Below are 22601 nucleotides of genomic sequence, written 5' to 3' on the forward strand. Positions count from 1 at the left end.
GGGCTTGAGGAACAGTAGGTATCTTTAAAGCAAACGGATGTCCCAGTCGCTTGTTTGTCTTGATGACACTTTCAAGTGTGAATCAGCAGATCATTTTAAGTTGATTCACTAGGTGGCAGTGTCACATTTTGAACATATTAAGCTGTGTGCTGCAACACATTCAGTATGAAACAAGGAACACAACATGAAAGTGTCAAATTTGAGCTTTGATTTGAGTATGTTTCTATCAGTTTTGAATAACATGTTATGTTGGATATAGTTCGCAAGTAATGGGGCACTGCGCTGCTAAATATTTCTTGGGCAGCGGTGTGTTTTCTCAGTGTTGCAAAAGAGAGATCAGATGCGGGTTGGAGTTAATTCAGAGTTGGCATTTAGATTGGGGTTTGAAGGTGTCTGTTAAAATGAGGAGTAAAGAGATGACCATTCAAGTGGAGACGGGTGAGACTCACAAAAGCAAAAAATTATCAGAGATATTTATGGTCAAAAAGGCAGGTGCCTATAGGAAGAGTAGAAAATGCCAATTTAGTGTTGAACAGACAATGATCTGCATGGTGAAGATATTTTTATTTATTTTTTTCCCAGAGCAATTTATAAATTCTCTGCAGGATGCAGCAGTAGCTGTTTTCTGGCCAACAATCGAGAGAAGATTTAATAACCAAGACCTCAGAGGATTCCCTACAAGATACAAACCCCTGGTGAGCCTCAAAAAACAGAAAGGTTACTGTTTGCAAAGAAAACAGTAACAGTTAGGAGGACTGTAAAACGTTCTATGGACTCATGGAGCAAAAATCACCAATAACAAAATGATGAAAGAAGAAAGTGTGGAGAAAAAAACGGAGCACCTGATGACCCAAAACATTACCACCTCATCTGTCAAACGTGGTGATTCTGTTATGGCTCGGGCATGTATGGCTTTCAGCTGAACTGGCATTTATTGATGATCTCACTGCTGACAGAAGCAGCAGGATGAATCCAGAGTTAAGAAGGAGCATTCTATGTGCTGAGATTTGGACAAATGCATTAAAACTCGCTGGATGATATCATCTTTTCTGCCAGACAAGATCCGACACATACAGCCAAAAGCAGCTACATTTTTTTCTGTGCTGATGTAAACCGACTCAAGTCAATTCTATGCAGTATCGATTATTTTATTTCAAAATGAATGTGGTCAGTTAATTTGTTTAAAACATGACAAGAATCAAAAGTATGTCACTGTCCAAATACTAATAAGTTGGACTGTATGTCATTATGTGAGCTCTGGATTACTAAGATTTCTTTATTTGTGACAAGACAAACACAACTAAACAAATAAAAATGTGTAATAAATATCAAATTAGAGCCTACAGGTGTAACAGAAACTTCAGTTAGAAGTCTGTACCATTCACCCTATTAATTTCATGAAAGTTCTGCTTTCTGTAATGATGCAATGCAGAACCAGGATTTCTTACACAGCACAAAATACAAACATGGGTTATGCTGCGCTCTCTCTCTCTCTCTCTCTCTCTCTCTCTCTCTCTCTCTCTCTCTCTCTCTCTCTCTCTCTCTCTCTCAGCTAGTGAGATCTAGCAACTTTTAGCATAATGAATTTAGCAGGGATGCCTTCTCTACACAGTCCATCAGGCTTGCCATCTAGGAGATTAAATTATGTCTGTAAGCATTAAAGCTTTGATGCTGTATTTGGGCGGCATGCATGCATCCATTTGCAAAATTCTATATAACAAAATTAAAAACATGGACACCTATGGAAAATGGCTTGGCACTAGCACTTAAATCCAACCACTCCAAACAGTCTGCTGACTAATGCATTTCTAATCATTTCTGTGATCAATGTTAGCTACTGTGCAATAAGATTAATCAGCCATATGCAAAGCTAGGATCACCTTGAACAAGGCAAGACGAAAGGGGGAGAAAAAAAAAAAAAGGGAGATAAAAGGACTGAAAGTAGGTGTCTTGCTATTATGTATGATAAGCACACCGTACAGAAATAAAGCACACCTGCATTATTCAGGTTTTTCATGCCGCTGGTTTTGTGTGTGTTTCGGCGGCATTACACCGTTGTGCTTCCCTCAGCTGTGCTTTGGCATCTGTGCATGGCCATCTCACTGCTGAATAGCTGCCTGATTATTCCAAATCTAAGGGAATATTCAAACAAGGCCCGATAATGCATTCTTCCATATGATTCTCCAGAGCTGGGACAGCTGTTCAGCAGCTTTCAGTGCCATGTTCAGAGAGGGACAGATTTCTCTGCTCAATTAATAGGCCCTATTAAAAATCAGGGGGAAGTTTGACAAATGAAGCAGAGATTCAGTTTGTCTTCGAAAGATGCCTCCAAAACAGCTATCTTATGTAACTGATAAATAGCTACACTTTAACCAAAATGATTGGGAAATTAATGTTTAACTTCATAATCAATTGGCCACACAGGATCTCAATGGCAGATGTATGGACACACACACAAAGCCCTCACTATATGAGGAGTGTCGTTTACATTTCAAGACAATAACTGTCAGTAACTTTGTCACTACGCAGTCGTCCAAATTAAACAGATTACAAGCAGGTCAATTTCACAAACCAGCCCGACAACATGATAAAACTTTAATGACAAGAATTTGTCAGCTGTATCAGACAGGAGGAATTACTGGAGATCAGTGTCTCTTTGTTCGCTTCACTCTGGCCACACAGTGATGTGAGAATGCAGAGTGCTGCTGCTGCTCCGCCGGTGCCTTGTAAAGTTTCAACGGGCAGATGAATTCTTTCAGTCTGGCTCACTCCCCCTCTCTTTCTCCCTCTCGCTCTCTCCAGAACAACGGAGAGGTTGTCTGTCCAAGGACACACCTGTAAGGTGCAGACTCTCGACAGGCTTACCTCAGAGGCCTCTCCTGCTGTACTCAAAAGGCAATTATTCCTCCCAGAAGATAGAGCACTGTCAACTTCAAACAGAGGACATTCTTTAGGCAGATTAGACTAAAATTATGTTTTATTATTTGGGCCCTGAAGAATGAATTGGACTCTATTTGGCCGTCTTTGTGGTGAAATCTAAGACAGTTTAAATGGCAGAGGTATGTTTGGAGTCGGGGTAATACTCTGGTGTCTTTATGAAAGGGCAACAGAGAGGATCAGATTAGAAGCTGAACAGCGAGACTCTTTCAGTGCGGCTGTGCTATCATCTCTGTCTTCTTGTCTGTGCCTGTAGAGAGGTTAAATTAAATGGCTGTAATAAATGTTTTGGTCTTGCTGATGTGGTATGGCTGGCTATCAAACGAAAACACTGTGGAGAAACGGCATGGTGGAAGATCAGAGAGAGGAACAAATGGAGGGTGGGAGAACTATGTCAGCACATTACCAACATTAGAAACTGACTTGTTTTCACTTAAACCTCAATTATAATTGCGGCTCCAGAAACAATTATATTGATGAATGCTTTCTAAGTTACTGTAATTAAATTATTCCATTTAATTAACGAATTATATTGAATTTCTCCCCAGAGGACGGCATTAGCCTCATCTGCTGTTTTACAAACAGGAGTACTCTAATGTTGTGTGCTATATGGAAATGATTACTAATGCCTAATGAAACTGTGTCAGATCAGATAAATGCTGTCGAGAGTCAACAAGCCAAGCTTGTAACACAGCCAAACTTGAGACAGAACAATACAGCTAAAGACCAAATTATTGATTTAATATTTTTTCAAGAGCAGGCTTTGTAAAAATGACATCAAAAGAATTAATGCTGAGTGCATCCATGATATCTTAAAGAGAATATAGGAAGTCCAAGAAAATATGCATTATGCAGGTTTAAAAAAAAGAAGAAGATTATCCTGGTGTCATTTCATTAATCAAGTCTTTAATTTACAATGAAACTAATCAGCGTTTTAAAATGAACTTTCGTCATCCACAAGTTCACAGCAATGTAACAAAATCTTACTTTGAAAATTAGTGGCTCAAAATGATAGTGTCAATTTGTTGCATAAAATAGCATCTCATTGCTGTTTACACTCACTGGCTATATGGAGGGTAATTATACGCCACATAAAACTGGGAAGCTCACAAAACAGTTTTACTCTGATGGTTTAGGAGTACAGAGCGACACCGTGGAAATGCACAAATGAAGAAAGAAATTCAACTGCAGCTGACCATTGCCCTCTGGTGGGAGTGCCAAGCACCTGCTTGAAGATGACTAAATATAGAGCATAACTAAGATTTGTTTGTATTTCTTGTGTTACAAATGCCATAACATTTGAGATTATTCATAGGCAGGCAAAACTAAGAACACACACAATTACACACAGGTCATATGAATTTTACAAACAAAGCACACAAAGTAAGTTGTAAGTTATGTTGTGCTTTCAAAGAAAGAAAAAGAAAAAAAAAACCAGTGCCTACAGTGGCAACGTGGTGCATGTGTTTATTGTCCAATGCCCTCTTGGCTTGGCCATATTAGTCCATGTGAGAGGAGAGAGGAGTTGTGATGCTGTAAGCACATACCGTGCATTCTCTCTCCTCCGCTGTGCAGTTGTTGGGCATATTGTGAGGTTTTAATACGGGGGGATATGGAGGAGGGCTCGGCTCACATTCGCCGTACAGGAAGAGCCACGGCCAAGAATGACAGTTGCTCCTCTTGGAGCTGAGACATCCATGGATTTAAATTGCACTTTGAAAGGTCAGCACATGACAGGCAATCAGTCAGCTCCCAATTGGATGATCAGCAGTCATTTGAATATGTTTCTAAATTTTCTTTTTTCTTGTTCTTTTTTCTTTGTACTGCATCATGAGAAAATATGAGTGAACATTTTCCTGGGAAAGACTTATTCAGATTAGATGTATAAACGTTCTGGCATTCTTGATAACTTCCTCGCACAATCAAAATGTAACAAACATCAAATAATAACGAGGACATCAAAAAATACAACAGTTAAATGAGTTGATAATCAAAACAAATTACAGTTAATGGAAGGTCATAAGATTTTTTTTTAATTTTTTTTTTTTTGCAGATTTATAAAACCTTGGACTTTGCATGTCATCCTCAGTCATGAAAAAACACAGCTGAGGATCTTTGAAAACAGCAAATCTGAAATAAATTGTATAAGTGTCTCTGTAAAATGGGAAAATATTGTTTTATATAACTGCTGAACAGTTGTTGGTTTTTTTTCAATATGCTTAGTTTTCACATACTGTGACCTTATCTAACCTCAGTGATACTCAAATATAATGTTCATGTTCAGTCAAGCCTACAATATGGGTGTAGTTACAACATTTTAATAAGAGGACAAGAACTGCCTGAAGTCAGATGTGGATGGGAGTGGCAGTTAAATGTCACATAAAAAAAAGAAATCCATACACAAACACTGAGTTTTTTTAAATTTTTTTATTCAATTAAATGTCGCTTAGCCTTTTCTTCATCTGTGCCAATGTTGTGGCACGTATTTCCAGTTCCAACATGTTGCACTGGCACCGTCATTGACATAAAGCAAGCTAATGCATCATACACCTGTGTGGGAAAAAAGTAAAAAAGAAAACACTCCTGACAAGTCAATTCTGTTTTGTTAAGCTAAAGCTGCTGTCACTGCGAATTCAAGAGCGCTTGAGGTTGGGTTTGTGTTTATTCAAAGCCTGGTTAAATTTAAGGATATAAAGAACCAAAAAAACATCATATGTCAAAGTTAAGGTGACATCAAAAGGTGTGGAAAGAGGAAAAAGTGAGATGCAAATTGAATAGTTTTTAGGACAAAGCTCAAACACCTACGGGGAAGTTCACTAGATCATCCCATGTGAATGGAACTATATGTATTTGAATGAAATGCTGCGCTATTTTGATGGAAACATCCCCTGTCAGTATGTGTGTCTGTGCGCAGGCTTCGTTGCTGGCTCAGGAATGTTGGCATCAAGTATGCAGTCCTGACAGACAGCTGCACTGCAGTGGCGTTTTTAACATGCCAGACCAGGATCCAGGCGTGCCGGATTCTCCTAAAAAAAAAATAAAAAAAATCAGAACATGCTTCAGAAAAGGATAGGAAAAAAAAAATTGCACTAACATGACTCACAGTTCGCAGGTGACAGACAGAGAACTTATCAGTTTGAATAGATGTCTTAGAGCTAAAAAAGGACTGAATTGTCTTTGAAATTTGAAACTGGTTTGCATTGAATTCAAGTTGTTTTTTTTTTTTTTTTTTTTTTTCCAGTTTGAACAAATCACAAGTCTAAGAGAATTGAAGAAGCCACAGAGCCCGTTTAGCATGACCCTGATGAATACTGCACTGACTCAACCGGTGACTCACTTTATTTCTAAAGCTGTGAATTAACTGCTTATTTAAACACCTGACACCATCGACTCTTTGGTGCAATTTCTCCCCTCAGCCATTTTCACCTCATCCTACAACCACAGTATTCATAGGTGTATCCCGGCTCGCCTGCTTGTCCTGTTTATTTTGTGCATGTTCAGCCCCGCCCTGCAGACGCGCTGATATCACGCAGTTGCGTAATTTGACAAGCCAGCGCAAAATAGGGACTAGAATGAGCGTTTGACAGCTGCCGCTTTGCTCGTACAGATTGTATGGAAACAAAACAACACATATGCGGAATTTATTTGTCAAAGATTCCGGATAGTTAAGACAGTATCTCTGCTTTTATGGCCGCTGCCGTAAGGAATAATGTTTGGCTTGCTCCCGGGCAGGACGCGCAGTTTCTCCATAAAACCACCGCACCACTGACAGCCGACGGTCTGAGAGGTGAAGATCATGGACAAGTGCTCTGTAACACGAGGGATGCCATCCCGGGAACTTCCTCCTTTCATGATTATAATTTGGTAGGAGATTGCATTTCTCTTTTTGCTTCTGCCTCACAGCATCAGTGATGTCCTCGGGTTTTGACGTAGGAATATTGTATGTTGCGTGTTTAAATCAAAACATGCTGTTTGCATTTAAATATGTGAGCCTGATAATGAAAGTAAAGGCCTGGGATTACGGCTCCTGTCCCATTCTGAGCTCTGCACGTCTGTGTTGGTGCTGACATTCACAGTGGACCGTAGGGTGAATCGGAAAAGCAGGGCATGATTGGGATGTGAAGCGTTGCACCCGCTGCTGAAAAACTTGTGAGGAAGATGATGCATAGCGCTGCAGAGCAACTGGATGTTCTAATTTCAGCCATGTATTTCGAAACAGCTCAGGCTGGAGCGTTTCAGAAGGGCGTCTGCTGCTTGTCAAGGGGGAGGGGTGGGAGCGGGGGGGGGGTGTCTTTGATGTGGGGGTGCACACACACACACACACACACACACACACACACACACACACACACACACACACACGTAGGCCCCAAATGCATCCCCAAATGTATTCACCCCAGATAGTTTTGTTGTTGTCAGCCTTGTGAAGCCCTAGCATCAGCTCAGTGTTGATTAGTTCTGGTCGGGGTTTTGCATTAAGTAGCTGGTCCTGGAATTTTATGTTTTTACAAAGTCAAAGTGAAAATGCAACTAAAGCATTGAGTGCATAATAAAATCAGGGCTGACTTTGAATCTAAATACTGCTTTTTCATTGGAAAGATTTGAAAGAAATAATATCTCAGAATGAGGCTCTTTTAGGGGCTGAATCAATTACTGAACCTTTGTGATTTTCCATCATTCCATTAAAATCCAAAAACAGAGTGACCTGATCATTTCCCTCTCTTTTGCTTTCCAGGTTAAATCCGAGATGGACAACTACTTGTGTCCGCACCCACAAGACGTAGTAAACTGCAAAATGCTGTGCAGGGACAGCACGCTGGCGCTAGAGCCTCCTTACGCCGAGGACTTCGCCTCCCCTTACAGCGTCAACATGAGCCTGCTCCTTCCTGACGTCACATACCTGCACCCGGGCCTCTGCAGGACTATGAGACAGATCAAAACGGAGCCTCCGCACTCCCTGATGCAGCCCACCTGCCAGGCCAACGGAGCGCCACCAGCTGTCCCAGAATACCCAGGTGTTTTTAGCGCAGCCGACACTGCCAGCGGTAACTTTTTCATCAAACAGGAAGTGCCAGATTTTCAGGACGTTTCCCTCTTCCAGCTTTTGAACTCTGACTTGGAGCAGTTTGTTCATGGATCGCAGGTGAACTCTGTGCCCGTAGCCCCATTAAGTCTTCCCATTGGGAACATTCAGGTAGGCCCAGTGCAGAATTCCTCTAAACCCACAAGCAGCTCTCAGAATGAATCCTTTCCATTTAATCGACACGTAGGCCATCAGCTGAGACCAACCTATCTGCCACCGTCTCCGCCAAACTCTGAACCCCCAAGTCCAGACCGGGGCAAAGAGCTCCTCCACAACCTCTCCCCGCCTCCTTCCTACGAAGCCAGCATCGCCTCCAAGTTAACTTTTCACACCCATAATTCCATTGATCTCGGACAAACTTCCAGCATAGCTCCAATCCAAAACCAAGACCAAAATTCCACTGTCGGATTTGCGCAAAGCCCAGCGTTCAAGCCCGACGCCTGTCAGACGACACCGCGCATCGGCCCGCTGTCCCCAGTGTTGGCCCAGTCGGCTCCATTTAAGTACAATCGGCGGAATAATCCTGATCTGGAGAGACGGAGGATTCACCACTGTAACGTCCCAGGTAAGGCCTCTGTTGGTCTGCACAACAATGATAAAGTTGAGTTTAGCAACATTGAAATGAAAACATCCTTTTTTTTTTTTTTTTTTTTTTTAATATATATAACATGCAGGTACTTAATGAGTTCCCTCTCTTTTTTTAGGGTGCAAGAAAGTGTACACAAAGTCCTCTCATTTGAAAGCCCACCTGCGGACCCACACAGGTAAAATTGCTTGCGTTGCACTTCTTATTTTGGGGTGAAAGTGTTGCCAGGCAGAAACATGTACTTGGCATGCAGATGCATTCTGTCTGCTGACAGACCTGGCCCACATCTCACTGCTGTCAAATCGCATAAACCCTGCAGCTCTCGTAAAGGGAGACAGGACACGCTGTGATTTATGGCTCACAGTTGAGGCGCAGTATCCGTTTTTTTCATCGTCAAAACTTCTTAATTACTCATTTGATCTGTAATATATTCTGTATTCTGTTAAATAATGAGATTTATAGAGGGAAATTCATTAAAAAAAAAAAAAAAAAAAAGAAAAAAAAAATGTGTTGTGCGTCAGCTTCATTTTGAAATGTCTTTGTCCTGAAGGTGAGAAGCCGTACCAGTGCTCCTGGGAGGGTTGTGAGTGGCGCTTCGCTCGCTCTGATGAGCTGACGCGCCATTTCAGGAAACACACCGGGGCAAAGCCTTTCCAGTGCGGAGTGTGTAACCGCTGTTTCTCCCGCTCCGACCACCTGGCCCTGCACATGAAGAGACACCAGAGCTAGAAACCCCCTCCCACAAACAAATCTCTTTATTTTTCAGTAAACATGGACAAAGTACTGCCACATACATATCAGCAAAGAAACATATTAAAAACTGTGGATTATTCCACTCAATCACAAGTGGAGTTTTTTTTTTTTGGCAGTGCTGGCTCACCACTAGTTGTTTCTTTTATTCTGAAAAGATTAAATATTACTGTTGCCTTATTTGATTTCCACACAAATGCCTCAATACCGGGGCAAAAATGTTCAGCCACATGTAATAATGAAAGATCTTTTTAGGCCTTTATTTTCAGATATCAATTTTATATTTAAGTTCTGATTGTACAGATCATATCGACACTGTGTTGAAAGGCCATTTATTTCATATAGTGAAACAGCAAACGGATGTGCTGTAAGCGCAGATATAGTAAGTTTGTATACTATTAACTGGAAGGAAGTGAATGTTGTTTTAGCCAGCAGGTCAACGGATGGATTGAGTACGTGTTTAATATGAAAGGTAACAGCAGTTAGTTGAAGTTGCAGATTTCCTCGGAGGAACGATTTTTAGGATGAGCACTGTTTGCGACCCATGTGGTGAGTGACGTGCTCACAGCATGACTTTAACACTGCCAGATTTATGGGTTCCTTTAAAAATGAAATCTGGACCATTACAGTGAAATAAAAGGAGGACATCGGGAGTGAGGTATGAATGGACTATTCATTTGGACAGCAGCACTAAGAATGTCCTATGCTCCTATAGTTAAATATAGATATGGTCGTTACAGACAGTGTTAACTGTCCTTCAGGCAGGTGCTGGAGATCAATCCAAATGGTGCATTTTTATTTCAAGACTTCTAACACTGCATGATTTCATGCAGTTACTGAGCGGTTAGCTGGTTTTGTCCCCTGTTAACTTCAGTCCCGCAGCAATATCTCATTTTATAGAGAGGATGGAAAGTGCTCAAACATAATTTACAACAACTTTGAGAGCATGACATCACAGTTTCTTTTTCTCTTGATGTACAAGTTAAGACTTGGTCATCTCGTCTTTGTTCTGGTTGTAAATTAAGACTCTTAAGATTTTATTTAATATTTTTTTTCTGTCTGAACATCTGTGAAAGTTGATGGTTTCTTTGATGACTCTCCACATGTGCCTTTAACTGCTTGTTTGGGTAAATGAAAAACAAAGCTGCCCCGTTGGGACAATGTTCCTTTATCAGGTATTCTGCTGTAATGATGTTGGCTCTTCCTCTTCATTTCCACAATATATCAATCTCAATAACATGACCAAATTTATTTCTAATTTGAATATGAATGAACAAAATTGATTTTGAAAGTTTCTGTAATTTAAGATGTATATATTTTGTATCTGCTGTTTAAGGATACAATCAATTGATTGTTTTAGGGGTGTACAAAGATTTTAAACCTTTTTTAAAAAATTAAATTATTTGTGTTTTTCATTGACAAAGTCCAAGACGGACAGAATCACAGAATATTGTTACAGTCTACAATGTTTCCACTTTATCCAGCCAAAGCAGCAGCTCAGTGGAATATGTGCCAGTGAGTTATTGCTGTTAAATTATTGATGTGTATACAATATTTGGTGTCAAAGCTTAACAAAAAACATGTAGCCTATATTGATGATGTGTCCAATGGAGCCATGTGACCCTCACAGTGCGAATAAAAGTTTTGTGTTGAACATATCTTTTTGATTGTATGATTTTTTTGTGTGTGTGTGTGAGTATTCTTAAATATATAACTTTTGTTTCCATGTAATTTTTTTCTTGAATACATTTGCTTATATTGTAAAAGACAGTAATGTCCTGCATCAGTTCTATGCTTTGTAAAGGTTTCTTGAGCACGGTAGGAATCTCACTCCTTTGAGACATTTTATTATTTACATCTTGACACGATAATCTTTTGTTATAAGTGTTATTGATGTAGAGTTAATTACTGATCGCGAAACGATGCTTTTTTTTATATATGAAAATAGATTAAAAGGACAAAATACAGTAGATTAAAAAAAGATTTCAGATGTCAGGGCTCACTAATTTTTTTTTTTTTCTAGATTTGTAGTCACATTTTTAAGCTACACACTTCAAATCTTGTGAATAGATTTATTCATAAGCAGGTTCTGATTGAAAATGCTCATTTACAGGCATCACTCAGTCAATTCATTGAAACGGGGAATCAAGAGAACAGAACAGATATTTAAGAGGAATATCTGCAAAATTTCAAAGCGGCAGTTTTACATTCATATCTGATCCATGAAATGTATTCCTCCTCCACATCTCCCAGTGTTAGATCATCTTTTTGGTTCAAGTTCCTCAGCTTTCTTCTCTGGAATTCAGTATTTAGCCAGGAGCACACCCTTACTAAAGTAATTTCTCATTAACAATTCTGTGTCAAAACAAAACAGAATGTCTCTGTCTTGGTTTTCAGTCGTTGGAAAGTGTGCTCGACATGAGTCATAGCAAAGGTGCTGACGAGAGGTTCCAGGAGAAGCTTTCCACACCGCAGGAGAAGTCTGAGCTTGTCCTGAGTGCAGAGGAGCTTCTCTGTAGGGATCACACTTGCTTACTTAAATAAAAAAAAAAAAAAAAAAAAAAAAAAACCTTACTGTACGGAACAGGCTACACAGTCTAAACTCCAGTGAGTGATCAATCCTGCAGGTGATATACTGCACACTAAAATGCTTAGTGGGGTGGGGAATTGATTGTAATCATCTGAATCCTTTGCTGGCTGACAGAAACATTCATCCAGATCCAGTTATAATGGAGTACAGAACAGGATGTTCACGGTATTTTCTTCTAAGTGTAACATGTTCTCGGAACATGCTGAGTGCATACTAGGTCGTAAAATGCTACTCTCTGTTCGTACCGGATAACAACAACAAAGCAGTATGATACTGTGTTTCTTGTATGTCTGTGCAATGATATTCAGGTACCAATTATAGCATTTTAAATGAAGAAAATAGAAACATATTTCAAGATTTTGTTGTCTTCCTGTGGTGATCAGATGTACTTTGTGTACAAACTACTGTGTTGTACATGAGCCATGATTTAAAGTGACTTTCCTAATACCAAGATTGGGTTTCTGAATGCCTGTGAATGTGAGTACAGTACTCACATGTCTGAGCGACATCGAAACCACATACCATCCATCTCAGTCATAGATAGCAACTAGCTCCATCCCAGTCTGTTACATACAAAATGCAACTTTATTAACCTTCATGCCTCCATTCATATTAATATACATGTATATGTTTGAACTTATTTTAATTTCACAGCTCCATCCATATGAAAAATACAGAGAAAAAGGCAAAAACACTGACTGGATACTTAAACAACTCTTGGAGAAAAGAAAAGTGTAACAGAAAAAAAGGACACCTGTTCTTGAAGTTTTGAAAAATATCAGGATTAAAAATTTCTTTTACAGATGTGGAATTCCATGAGCAGAATCTCCCTTTTGAAGCGATGCTGAGCAATATCACATTTCTTTTTTCTTTTTTTTTTTTACGGTAAGAATGAAAAGATCTGAATATATTTACACTACACTCACTTTACATAAATACAGGAACAACGATTACTGTACGTAATATCAGCAAACTTGAAACATAGGCATTGGCTTCACTACTTAAATTTTCAAAACCAGGAAATCAAAAGCAGATGTTACACAGAAAGTAAAATATATATTGAACCGATAGAAAGTGTAAGATCAGTATTCATTAACAAAGGCGTCACTCAACTGAAGGAATCCCAGCCACAGAATTTGTTTTTCCTGTGAGTAGGATTACTTAATATCTTCCATGGAATCACTGTGTTGAATGATGTGCTGAAGCTGAAACATCCAGAGGCCTTTGTAACTCAGTTTTGTTCCCCTTGGAGGAGGTGACTTATTGCAAGCAAAGTAATAATGTGTGCTATAAACAGCCTGGTAAAGTGTTATGGGAGGATGCTGCATTTGACACAATGGTATAAGGCTCAGTGCGAAAAGAAAGTTCAACATTAGAGGTCTGACTTGCATAATGTTGTCTGTGCTTTGTTTGTTGTTTTTTTTCCCAAACTTCTTGGTTTCTCATTTGAAATTTATTAATTGAAGCACACGTGTTGAAATCGAAACTCTGCACAGAGCAGTTGGTATTACAAGTTTGTGATATGAGGCACTACATCATTATTATTGCATAACTTTGACCCTGGTTACCGTAACAAAATTATGCTTTAAAATGAGGAAAGAGATGCTGAAGGGAAATACAATACACCCTGTCCTGTGGAAACACCATCTTCAAGTCTAATTGAATTTTCCAAAAACTGGTGTATTAAGGCATGCAACATCATATACTGAATACAAGAGTACATGTGTTGTTGATATGTGCTTGATCGGTATAATTTCTTGTCCGGGTATAGCAAAATAGCAACACAGGGAATCGAGTACCTTAATACGGTCAATGTATATAAATAATTTGTTGATTATAGCAAACACTGGTTCAGCCTTGGGAATAAAAATGATTTGATCGTGAACTTGTTGAACCACAAACCAAAAAAAAAAAAGAAGCAAACATCACATATGATAATTTACATGATGAATACCATTAGCCCCATTTAACTGTATATCAAATTAGATAAATTACAGTCTCTGAAAAAGACTTTACATGTATAAATGTATTTCCTGCATCTACTCATCAAAAGCCCTATTTTTCCAATGTATATACAGGCTGTAGAACTTTGTAATAAGTTTTATCTTCACTATCACATATATTACAACATTTCAAAAGATCCTTTTTACAGAAGAGAAAGAGTTAAATGCAATGACGAAGTGCCCCTCAATCATAAAATGTTCTAATACATTATATGGATGATAAAATACGAGGATGATTATTCGTTTATAAATCGACATCTGAAATAAAATTATTTGAAAAATCCTCCTAACAAACAAACAAGGTGCTGATATGCTTTTTGCCAAAATGATAATACAAGTGGGCATAATGACATGTGCACAAACAAGATACATAAATAATGATAACAGAACATTACCATTCTCCGTTCCATAAAAAGGGATGTCACATACATTGAAGTGCATGTGTTGGAATTGCTTCCTGGACTTGGCTACTTTTACTGAAAGCGAGAATGTTGAATCCGAGTGCGAGTGCGCGTGTGTGTGTGTGTGTGTGTGTGTGTGTGTGTGTGTGTGTGTGTGTGTGTGTGTGTGTGTGTGTGTGTGTGTGTGTGTGTGTGTGTGTGTGTGTGTGTGTGTGTGTGTGTGCGCGTCTGTGTGTACATTAGTGTGTGAGGGTATGGATTTCAAGGTACCATAATCAAAAAGGTTACCGTTTCATTTTACTGGCTTCGGTCCAATAAATGCATTTGGCAGCACTATCGAATAACATCAGTTGGCCTGATACTCGGGGTTTATCTCTGAAGCTTTTACACAGCATAAAGAGCAGTGGAAATACTTGCAAAAATGTCTGGTATTACGACTATAAAAATATACTTTTAATTGAATTTCCTGATTAATGTTAAGTGATGTTCTCCAGGAGACATTTCTGCTTTTTACCGCATCTAAAATGTGCTGTCTCACTATGAAAACATAATATATCTGTCTAAGTATGTGTGTGTGTGTGTGTGTGTGTGTGTATTTTTAATATCTGTGTGTGTGCAACTTCTGCGTTTTTCAGCATTTAACTAACCAAATCACAAGTAAATCTGATAATAATCTTGACATATATCTAGTCTGAGGTGAGAACATTTCAAGTGACTTTCTGTGTTTGAGACAAGTAAAATAAAATATGGAGTAAATCCCCAGCTGAGACATAACAGATTAGAGCTTGGAGCTACAAAAAGCAGTCGGGGACAGAGGGAGCTGTGGTGCAGAGTGAGAAACTCAGATATTGACATCAGCAAACAGAACAAAGAGGAGGTGGAGGTTCCTTCTTGTCACTTTGTTCAGAATATATTGCTCTTCAGTATTGTATATCAGGTACCACACTATCCCTGTAACACTAATGTCAGCTTATGGTCATGTGCTGCTGCGCTGTGTCCTAAAACCACAGCACAATTTCCTTTTTTTCTGTTAAACACAGCTGAGAAAACACAGATTTGAATGGTGTAAAACAGATAGCTCGGGATAGAGTGAAAGCATGAGTCTGTAAGGTGCCTCTATTTTTTTTTTCTTCACATACTGGAAAATCTCCTCTGATTGTTTCAAAGTTCACTGTACATGAGGGGTTTGTATTTTTCTGAGTCAAACAGAAGCAATAAGCAGGCATAAAAAAAAGAAAAGAAAAGAAAGCAAGATTCAATAAACAAAACATTGTTATACTGAAAGTATATTTCTCCTTCAAGATTGCACTTTACTGATTGCTAATCACAGCTCAAAATCCACCAAAGATTTCTTTTTTTTAAGAAAATGCTTTCAAGAGGCTCAACATAAGGAGTAGTACTGATAAAATTTACGGGTTTTCCGGCCGTGTAAGTGAGATCCTAAGTGGTGTGTTTCTTTGCTGGTGTGATGATGTGAATGTCCAGTTTTCCATTATTTAAAATAAAGCGTTGTGTAACTGAAAGAGTGAAATGTGCTGATGAGGTTGATCCATTCAGGTTGTGGCTTTTTAAGTTCAAGTTGCTTCCTGTTTGCTGGCTGCAGGAAAGGTGAAAGTCCAGCCTTCTTTTTTAGCTTGGGATGCCTCCGGGAGGAAAAGGAAACCTTCTGTGATTAAACGGTGCCCTCTGCTGGTCACAAATTCGACTCACGGAGGCACAGTGAAACAAATACTGCCTGTAACTCAAACTACGTGCCGGTCCAGGCCTAACTTCTTCCTGCGCACACAGGAAATCCACTCCTTACAATGGGGTCTTTCACATTATGAATGCTGGAAAAGCAGCCATTTGAACAGTAATGAAAAGAAAGATACCAACAAAAAAAAAGACAGTTGCAATGGCATTATATATATATTTTTTTGTCCAAATAAAGAGTGCGAGTTCATCTTAAAAATCAAAGTGAAACATTTATGAACAGTGCTGTAAAAGACAGTTCCCTATTATACTCCAAACAATGACAATAAAAGATCCTGCCGTCTTTTCCTTCCAACCCAAAGAGGATCCAGAAGTGACCCTGTTTTGTGCTCTGCAGGCCCTGTGCACCTTCGTCCATCCTTTTTCTCAATCTCCGTCTTCTCTCCTTATGAAGGATGAGAGTGTGTGCGTTTATGTGTGCGTGTGGTGAGTGTGTGTGTGTGTGTGTGTGTGTGTGTGTGTGTGTGTGTGTGTGTGTGTGTGTGTGTGTGTGTGTGTGTGTGTGTGTGTGTGTGTGTGTGTGTGTGTGTGTGTGTGTGTGTGTGTGTGTGCGCGCGTCCAGGCCAGCTGAAAAACATTCACAGGGAGATCCCGCTCCCCCGGCTGCCTGTCTGTGAGTGTGTGTCAGTGTGTGTGTGTGTTTGTGTGTGCGTGTGTTTTTTTTCCATTGACCTCTCTCTTTATCGCTCTCCGTCTGATTCACACCAGCATGTGTCTCCGTCGGTGCAGGGCCAAGTGGTCAGATCTGGAGAAGCTGCGGTCACAGTCTGCACACTTGAAGGGCTTCACGCCCGTATGTTTTCTGTAATGCCTCGTCAGCTCATCAGAGCGGGCGAACTTCCAGGTGCAACCGTCCCAGGTGCATTTATATGGCTTTTCCCCTGCAGAGGAAGAAAACACACTCGGTCATTATTCTTCATTATCATATGTTGCAACATGTGGTAAACATGTGCCATACATGTGATCATATATATATATCCCGGGTGGAAAACATGGGAAACCCGTGTTTTGTTTCTGTGAGGGAAGTTATTGTCCACTTTGAAAATACAAGCAAGTTTTAAGAATATGCTAATATATTTAAATATTTTAATAAACTAGATGTATGGTTGACATGAAACAAAAAAATGCATTCATATCCGCAGCATGGTCTGCAAAATGATCAGCTGTGTTGTAAGGTGACATGAAAGTGCATGTAAAGTGCATGATTTGTTGCAAATTCGCTGAACCACTTGGTGTGGTCTTTTAAGACAATATGCCGCAGCGCAACAGCAGTACCCTGCATAAAATGTCTGTTTCACTTTTAATGATGCCAGAGGAAAAAAACAAGTGTGTGCTGACTGGCACCCCGGCTATTTCAATTTACTATAATAATAAGGCATTTCTTGTATGATAGGCTACTAAAATGTTGTGCCAGTGAGTTAACAGCTCACTGCACTTTTAGTTAGAGCAGACGACGAGCCATCAGAAAGGCCTCTGGGCAGCCGTAAATACAGTCTCTCTCCATAACAATTAGAGAAAGATGATTCCAGTAATCTTTTTAGCACTTCTCATGAAATAAACTCATGCTACAGACAATTCAGTCTTAATGAGGTGGCATCAAAATGTTTCTTTGTGTGTATCTGAGTTTGAGCTGGTGACAAAAAAGGACAGAAGTGATTACATGCCACAGTATCTGCTAAATGAGTGAGAGGGAGCATGAGAGCAATCTTGTGAGACTTTAGTGGATATTACTGATGATCAGATTATGACCACCCAGGGACAGTTGTAAATGGACTCTAACGAGAACTTTCTCACAATTTGGAGCTGTTTTGCTGTTTTGATTGAGATGCAGCTGATGTTAAATGATTGATCTTTCTCTTACACTCCTGATTTATGAAAATCATTCAATTTATTGACATTTTTATTACAGCTGAAATCAGTGTGTAAAATCATCTACATACTGTATGTCTGAATACAAATTAACCAATTCATAGGTATTGATCATAAGGGTGCTGAAAGATGCATGGTACGGTGAGGTTGTTTTTTTCCCTTTGCAATGAGTTATATGCTCTTTATTGTCTTTTTCTGATATTTGATTTGTTATTAAAATGTCTCTGGTCTTAGTCTTGTTTTAGCAGTCTTCAAAATCACTCTAAAGTGGTTTTCAATGTGGCCTAAGCACAATATTAGCTGGCTCACACATTTGCAAGCCCATGACACTGGGTCACACAAATAGAGAGACTTTCTGAGAATGTAAATGTCATCCTTTTTAGACCGGATCAGGCATCAAATTGTAGCAATTTACAATTAAAGCATGATAACATGCAAACTGAGACTTGACTGACCTGTATGCGTCCTCCGGTGTGCTTTTAAATGTGAGCTTTTGGTATACACCTTATTGCAGCCCTCAAAGTCACATCTGTGGATTCTTCTCTTTTTGGAATCAGGTGACTCTGACCTCCGGGGGCGCCGTATGCTGTCAATACTGAACGGGGACATGGAACTGCAGGAGAGAGGACGACAAGAATCCACATGAAAGCATTATTAGACTGTGGTGATTTTTTTCCCCCAACACCACTCTGTTATAAACCGATACGGAATAATACCTTAAGACAAAGGGTGTAGTGTTATTTGTTAGCACTTGTGTTGCAAGCGCACACATGGGCATGCACTGTTAAGTTTCGGCACATTTCTGAGATTGTGTAACCAGAGTGTTAGCAAGTTTACATACAAAAGACAAAATTGTAGCCTTGATATCTTAATCACTTTCATTGAATAAACTCAACAAGAGAATAATGTGAAGAAATGAAGGGTTTCTGAGTTTGTAATAATGCCAGTTGCAGTAACTTTAACAGGGCAAACGGTAGCGCCTCAAAACGAGGCTTTGAGTTGAAATTATGAATTAATCAATATGACAACTTTGACCATTTGTTTTTATTGTATGTATTGTACTCTTGCATGTTTTACACTTTGAGATGACTAAAGAGAGCTGTTAACATTTTATTTCCTCACTTGTAGTAAAAATGTTGGAGCATCCTTCTGGTTCTCTCCGGCAGCACTACACCTATGCCTAGCACGCCCATTTTTGAATTTGTAATGGTTAATTTCAAAATTACAGTATGCAGCTGATTTGGAAAACAAAGACCGCTGAAGCATCTGGTATAATTTTGGACGTATTTGTTTAACACACTGTATAATGTACCATAGCACAATCTGGGCACTAAAGCGATTCCATTGTTTCATTTATTTTGTTGCACAATATGAATTTATGCAAAAATAAAGGTAATTAAATAAAAAACGACTTCAAAACTACTTGACACATACTGTAATAACACCAGTTGTTAGAGTTATTGTGTTATGAGTGGCTGTTTTAGCTTTTGATGAAAGACAAATTAGTTGTTTTGGTCACATTGGTGTATTTAGGATGGAGATTAACCGTGCAGTGTTGAGAAAATGTGAACACTATAATGAGAAGTGTGTGTAACCAAATTCGATATTTTTTTTTTTTTAAAGAAAACACCACTGTATTTGACCTCAAACTGCATACGTATCATATAAGAATGTATTGTTGCCAAAAACCATTAAGTCTGTTGATGTCTTGTTTACTTTTAGAACTAACTGCAAAATATCAGTGACCTTTAAAGTAGATGGTAGAGTGTACAGACTGGTACCTTTCAAAGGTAGCAGAACAGTAGCCTTACCAGCAGGTGGCAGTACAACTCTGCTGTAAAATGCCTCTGAGGAAGTAGATGAGGTAAGAAGGCTGGTATTGTTATTGCTCCAATACTTTCATTAATCAAAAGTGGGGGGGGATAAAGGAGTTTTATTTTGTCAATGCTGCCCAGAGAGGTTAATGACTGCTCGGTTATTGTGGTCATCAATACATTTTGGCATGACATTTCCTCTCCAATAAGAAGTCAATATCACTGTTGATTATATAATTTGTCACTGCTAGAAGCGAAGCCCTGAGACTCAGGGTGTGTGTGTGTGTGTGTGTGTGTGTGTGTGTGTGTGTGTGTGTGTGTGTGTGTGTGTGTGTGTGTGTGTGTGTGTGTGTGTGTGTGTGTGTGTGTGTGTGTGTGTGTGTGCGTGTGTGTGTGTGTGTGTGCGTGCGTGTGCGTGTGTGCGTGCGTGTGTGTGTGTGTGTGTGTGCGTGTGGTTTTACATGCATGTCTGCCAGTGTTTGCGTGTGTAGTTGCATTGTAGTCATGCATGAGTTTTCAGACTATAATTTACACAAACACACAAACAAAAAAAGAAGTCCAAGAATGCCAAAGAAGAGTTGACAGGTTGTGGTACATGGTCAGAAATTCATGTCTCACCCCCGTGAGTGTTGACTGTGCAACACTGAGCACCTTTTTACGCAGGAATAAACACATGACTGCTGCACACACCCAGCAAATTGGCAAGAAAAGGGAGATATGGTAGAGACAGAAAACAAGAAGATCTCTGTTTACTGAAGGGGAGGAGTAATATCTGAGGGATATATTTAACGGGGCTCTCACAGCGATGGTGAAGTCTCTGCTGTGGATACTGAGAAACAGGTAAAGCGGGTGCAGAAGAAGAGGGGAAAGAGGAAGGAGGCGGAGCAGCCACGATCATGTTAGAGGGATTTGCAAGACAGGCCCCTCAGTGAACTGTCTCCACCACACACAAAACCACTTCCTCCCTCTCTGCCTTTTTACCAAAGCACAATTTGTCAGACTCAGATTTAGTATACGCTTACAATCAAGACACACAGGCACACACACACACACACACTGTAGCTACACACAGGCTACATAAATACACTGAAACACAGAAAAACACACAAACATACAGATCACCTGTTACTCTTGGCTTACTGCCAATCTGAAGCTGTACAGGAAATGAGCGCATGGGTCAGATATGAAGTGAACTTCAACTCCCCTCTCATTTCTCTCTCTGTAGCTCTCTCTCTGTCTCTGAGCTCAGAAAATACCGCACTGCAACATGATGTCAAAATTGAAATTTTAAACAAAGAGGTGTATTCAGAAAGTGATTGATGTAATTACTGGGCCATCTACTAATCTAAAAGAGAAATGTAGATGAGCATCTAGCGTCTGATGTACTGTAGGTTTGTGTGTGTGTGTGTGTGTGTGTGTGTGTGTGTGTGTGTGTGTGTGTGCGTGCATGCGTGCGTGAGTGCGTGCGTGCGTGCGTGTGTGTGTGTGTTTAGGAAAGTGAAGAGGAGAGCCAGTGGAAAGACTCTGAGCTCAGACATCGAGCAGATGAGGCGGATGTTTACATTCTGACTTCATCCATGAAGTGACTTCATGATTATGATATAATTTAGGAAGGTCTGAGTACAACAGCTTCTAAAACAAAGAACAAGCAGCATCATAAATTAATTTCTTTAATTCTGTCTAGCTGCTTTTCCACCGCTGGTGATAAGTTTGTCGTCATTACGGCTCCGTTTCAAGAGCTCAGTGACAGATTTCTGGTTAATCAATTAGCGGTATTTATAGGCATTGTGGGTATTCGTAAAAATGCTGCGGCCCTCACGGAAGAGCAGTCGTTACACACCAGCGCTCACCACTGAAACAAAGGGAAACAGTGGTAAACTTGTGAGTCCACCCAGAGGAAATCAGGTCGTAGCACAAAAGTAAGAGTCATTGAAATATAACCATAAAAGTAAAAGAATACAACAGGATGAATGATGAAATATGGCAAATAAAATCAAGTAACTGAACGCCTGAACGACTGCAAGCTTTAATGAAGGTAAGTAGGGTTGGAATGATTGATTATTCAGCACCAAAATAACCAAAACAAATTCCTTACAGGTGACAATTTACTTGGCAGTGAATCTAATCCTGATTCTGAAGTTTTATCCAACTAATCCACTTGTGACTGCCAAAAAGCTATTACTGACTATTTAGATAATCAAGTAATTGTTAGTTGTTTATCAAGAAAAAAATGCTTCATATTTGCTGGTGTTCACATTCACCAAAGTGAGAATTTTCAGTCTTTTATATCACTTTCAACAGGGAATTATTGGGTTCAAACACATGAATATGTCAGTTTAGGCTCTAGAAAACTGAGATGGACATTTTTCACTACACACTAATGTATGAATAAAAATAATCATTAGTTATACTTCTAAATGCAAGCATCAGTTTTAACATTTACCATGTTGCTGATGTCATGTGAAACATCTTTACACATCTTCATCATTTTCATGTTTTTTTTAACTGCAGTTTAAAGATGTTCTTGCTCCTCTTTGGCTCTGCTTAGCTCCAGAAAGATGCAACGTGCAATATAAGTTGCCATTTAGTGTGTATATATATATATATATATATGCACTCACAGCTGTTTACACGACAACACATTAAGGAGCTCTTTGAATATTTATGACATAAATGTTGAGTTAAGGAGTTTTCCTCCTATCAAAGTGGAATATCTTCATGGTGTTATAACACAATACAAAAAGATCTCTTTAGGTTTTTCATGCCATATCTTGGCTTTACTGTAGTTTCTGTATGACAATGGATTTGTTCTATAT

General features: G+C 39.4%; 2 protein-coding genes across 3 annotated transcripts in view; one reads left to right on the top strand and one right to left on the bottom strand.

Moving 5' to 3' along the window:
- The first annotated feature begins 6483 nt into the window (after positions 1–6483).
- On the top strand, positions 6484–11014 carry klf5b (Kruppel like factor 5b). Its single transcript, XM_069706973.1, has 4 exons — positions 6484–6801; positions 7673–8585; positions 8725–8784; positions 9157–11014. The coding sequence occupies exons 1-4, from the start codon at positions 6625–6627 to the stop codon at positions 9333–9335; spliced, it is 1329 nt and encodes a 442-aa protein (XP_069563074.1). The 5' UTR covers positions 6484–6624; the 3' UTR covers positions 9336–11014.
- Positions 11015–12507: 1493 nt separating this feature from the next.
- klf12b (Kruppel like factor 12b) overlaps positions 12508–22601 on the bottom strand; it is a 41683-nt gene continuing 31589 nt past the window's right edge. For both annotated transcript variants that reach the window (XM_069707032.1, XM_069707031.1), the window contains exons 5-6: positions 18427–18584; positions 12508–16983 (exon numbers count right to left, since the gene is read on the bottom strand). In XM_069707032.1, coding sequence (XP_069563133.1) covers positions 16802–16983; positions 18427–18584 — 340 coding nt within the window. In that variant the 3' untranslated portion in view covers positions 12508–16801. The remainder of the gene's footprint in view (positions 16984–18426; positions 18585–22601) is intronic.

Source organism: Brachyistius frenatus, unplaced genomic scaffold (genome assembly GCF_029030835.1).
Source record: "Brachyistius frenatus isolate BFR_SWC_R1_liver_20210118 unplaced genomic scaffold, ASM2903083v1 Contig_66, whole genome shotgun sequence".
NCBI lineage: Eukaryota > Metazoa > Chordata > Actinopteri > Embiotocidae > Brachyistius > Brachyistius frenatus.